The sequence below is a fragment of the Brassica oleracea genome, chromosome C5 (assembly GCF_000695525.1).
Source record: "Brassica oleracea var. oleracea cultivar TO1000 chromosome C5, BOL, whole genome shotgun sequence".
Lineage (NCBI taxonomy): Eukaryota > Viridiplantae > Streptophyta > Magnoliopsida > Brassicales > Brassicaceae > Brassica > Brassica oleracea.
The window spans coordinates 530,081-532,322 of record NC_027752.1 but is presented as its reverse complement, the minus strand read 5'-3'; the positions used below and the strand labels follow the sequence as shown (position 1 = coordinate 532,322).

The 2,242-nt window shown below is 39.5% G+C and overlaps 1 protein-coding gene and 1 long non-coding RNA gene across 2 annotated transcripts; both read left to right on the top strand.

Annotated features, from left to right (window-relative positions):
• The first annotated feature begins 183 nt into the window (after nucleotides 1-183).
• On the top strand, nucleotides 184-864 carry LOC106344206 (NAC domain-containing protein 5-like). The gene is made up of 3 exons (XM_013783621.1): nucleotides 184-343; nucleotides 459-737; nucleotides 836-864. Exons 1-3 carry the CDS (start codon nucleotides 184-186, stop codon nucleotides 862-864), a joined length of 468 nt encoding a protein of 155 aa, XP_013639075.1.
• Nucleotides 865-1,073: 209 nt separating this feature from the next.
• On the top strand, nucleotides 1,074-1,651 carry LOC106293725. Its single transcript, XR_001260616.1, has 3 exons — nucleotides 1,074-1,183; nucleotides 1,318-1,491; nucleotides 1,591-1,651. It is a non-coding gene; the product is annotated as an uncharacterized LOC106293725 (long non-coding RNA).
• The last annotated feature ends 591 nt before the right edge of the window (nucleotides 1,652-2,242 follow it).

The window sequence follows — 2,242 nt, the reverse complement described above, 5'->3', positions numbered from 1 at the left end:
CCCCCCCCCCACATCTTGCTCCTATCACAAAGTAATATTAACCGAACAGCGAGCGGCAAAGTTCCTATGCAGCAACAGCGAGCGACAAAGCTCCTCTGCTCTGCTGCATATTTTTCTCTTTAGTTCTTTTTTTTTTAAATTTTTTGTTTTTGATCTGAAACTTTTATCGTTGTTGTGGAGAAAATGGTGGATCCGCATCCCGTGGGTTTCAGATTTCGTCCGACCGACGAGGAGATCTTCAACCCTTACCTCAAGTCGAAGAATATGGATGGTAACACGAGTCATGTAGATGAAGTCATTAGCACAGTCGACATCTATAGCTTCGATCCCTCGGAGTTAGCTTGTAAGTTTTACCGACTACTTCACACACTTGTATCGAAACACCGGCTAGTTTCTGATAATATTAATGCGTTTTAAACATCGGGCTTTTTTTGTGTTAATTTGTTGTTATTTCTCAGCCCAGTCGAGCACGACGAGGAAGGAGACGGACAATGTTTTGTATTTCTTCTGTCCGAAGGAGAACAGATATAACAGAGGAGAGAGACAGAGCAGGAAAACCAAGTCTGGTTCTTGGAAGAAAACCGGAGTTACAACGAATATCATGCGAAAGAGAGGAGATTGCGAGAAGATTGGTGAGAAAAGGGTCTTTGTGTTTCAGTACAGTAAGATTCTTGGTGGAACGAAACTTAAGTCCGATTGGGTTATGCATGAATATGTCGCTACGTTCGTGTCTCCTAGTCAGGTAAACATTTGGTTGCTCGTAGTCGTAAATGCATATTCTCTGTTGATTAATTTTCTGTTTCTTTCTTTTTGGGTCATATTTGATTTGGTACAGACCCCGATGGTGACATATACACTATGTAAAGTAATGTTTAAGGGTGACGCCAGTGATTTACCTTCTTCTTCTGCTGCTCCTGCTGGTGGTGGCGGCGGCCGTGGTTGTGATGGTGGTGGTGGTGGTTGTGATGGCGGTGATGATGGTGGTGGTGGCGGCGGTGGCGATGGTGGTGGTGATGGTGGTGGCGGCGGTGACGGTGGTGGTGGCGATGGTGGTTGTGATGGTTGTGGCAGCGGTGGTGGTGGTTGTGATGGTTGTGGTGGCGGTGGTGGTGAATTTGAGCATACTCACTCTCTCATCATTCCTATGAACAACCCTTGTGGAGGGATGAGTGCAGAGGCAGAGGTATCTCAAAAAGAAAGAAAAAAATAACGAATTTTTCTTTAATATCATAGTCTGATGATGGTCAAAGAAAGTTCAAATATTAGTCATATAGGATCTGACCAACGACCTCGTTCGTGTTCTTCCCTTTCTTTCAGAGATCTTCGTCTGAATTACACAACCCGCGTCAGTTTAGTGGCTTTCTTCATTTGGAGGAAGAGACTCAGATGGAGGATGCCATTCGCAGGGCTATCAACAGCCTTTCACCTCATGATTTAAACTGTTTGCTCAATAATGATTATGATGATGAGGAACAGGGGAACACTCAAGAGGTGAGCTTTTATTATTTCTCTTTCCCAGACACTTACCATTCATAATACTTATCTTGTTAGCACTCACAGCATGTTTGCCTTCTTTGATATGATTCAAAGTGAGCAATGCTCCGGGAACCAATATTGATACATCCGAGAAGAAGAAGATGAACCCCGTATGCACAAGGAAGTAAGTAAGACCGGAGTCAAAAGAGCTGGTTTCATTCACAGGTTGATACAAAGATTCGTCAAGAAAATCAAGCTATGTTCTTCTATCTCAAGAACATGATACCAGTAAAAATGAGATCGATTAAGAGTACCTTTTACAATTTCCAAGTATGAGTTATGTCTATCTTGTAACTTTTTCGTATTGTATGCATATCTACTACTCTCTCCTTTTCTTATTCTAATTAGTTTAAGGAAAATTCTTTTGTTTTAAAATGTACTAGACCCTGATCCGCGCGCTAGCGCGAATATAAATTTTCGGTTTTTGGTTATTTATTTAACTAAATGATGTATTTGTAATATTTGATGTATTATATTCACCAAGTAAATAATTTTTTCGGCATCTTAAACCATCTATTTATGATGAATATTCGATATCATATACAAAATTGAACAAATAGACGTAATTAGAGAATTGTAGACGATATATAAAAACAATGGTTATTAATGTAAAATATGAAGAAATATTATATCATGACTTAGTATGACATAAAAGATTATAAATTAGTTATAGATGTTTAAAGAAAATAAAATGATTTTTAAACTT

Excerpts from the sequence above, each read along its gene's own strand:
- LOC106344206 (XM_013783621.1), top strand. The coding sequence starts at position 184 with ATGGTGGATCCGCATCCCGTGGGTTTCAGATTTCGTCCGACCGACGAG. Across the intron at positions 344-458 it reads CGATCCCTCGGAGTTAGCTT|CCCAGTCGAGCACGACGAGG; the intron begins GTAAGTTTTACC and ends GTTATTTCTCAG. Across the intron at positions 738-835 it reads CGCTACGTTCGTGTCTCCTA|ACCCCGATGGTGACATATAC; the intron begins GTCAGGTAAACA and ends GATTTGGTACAG.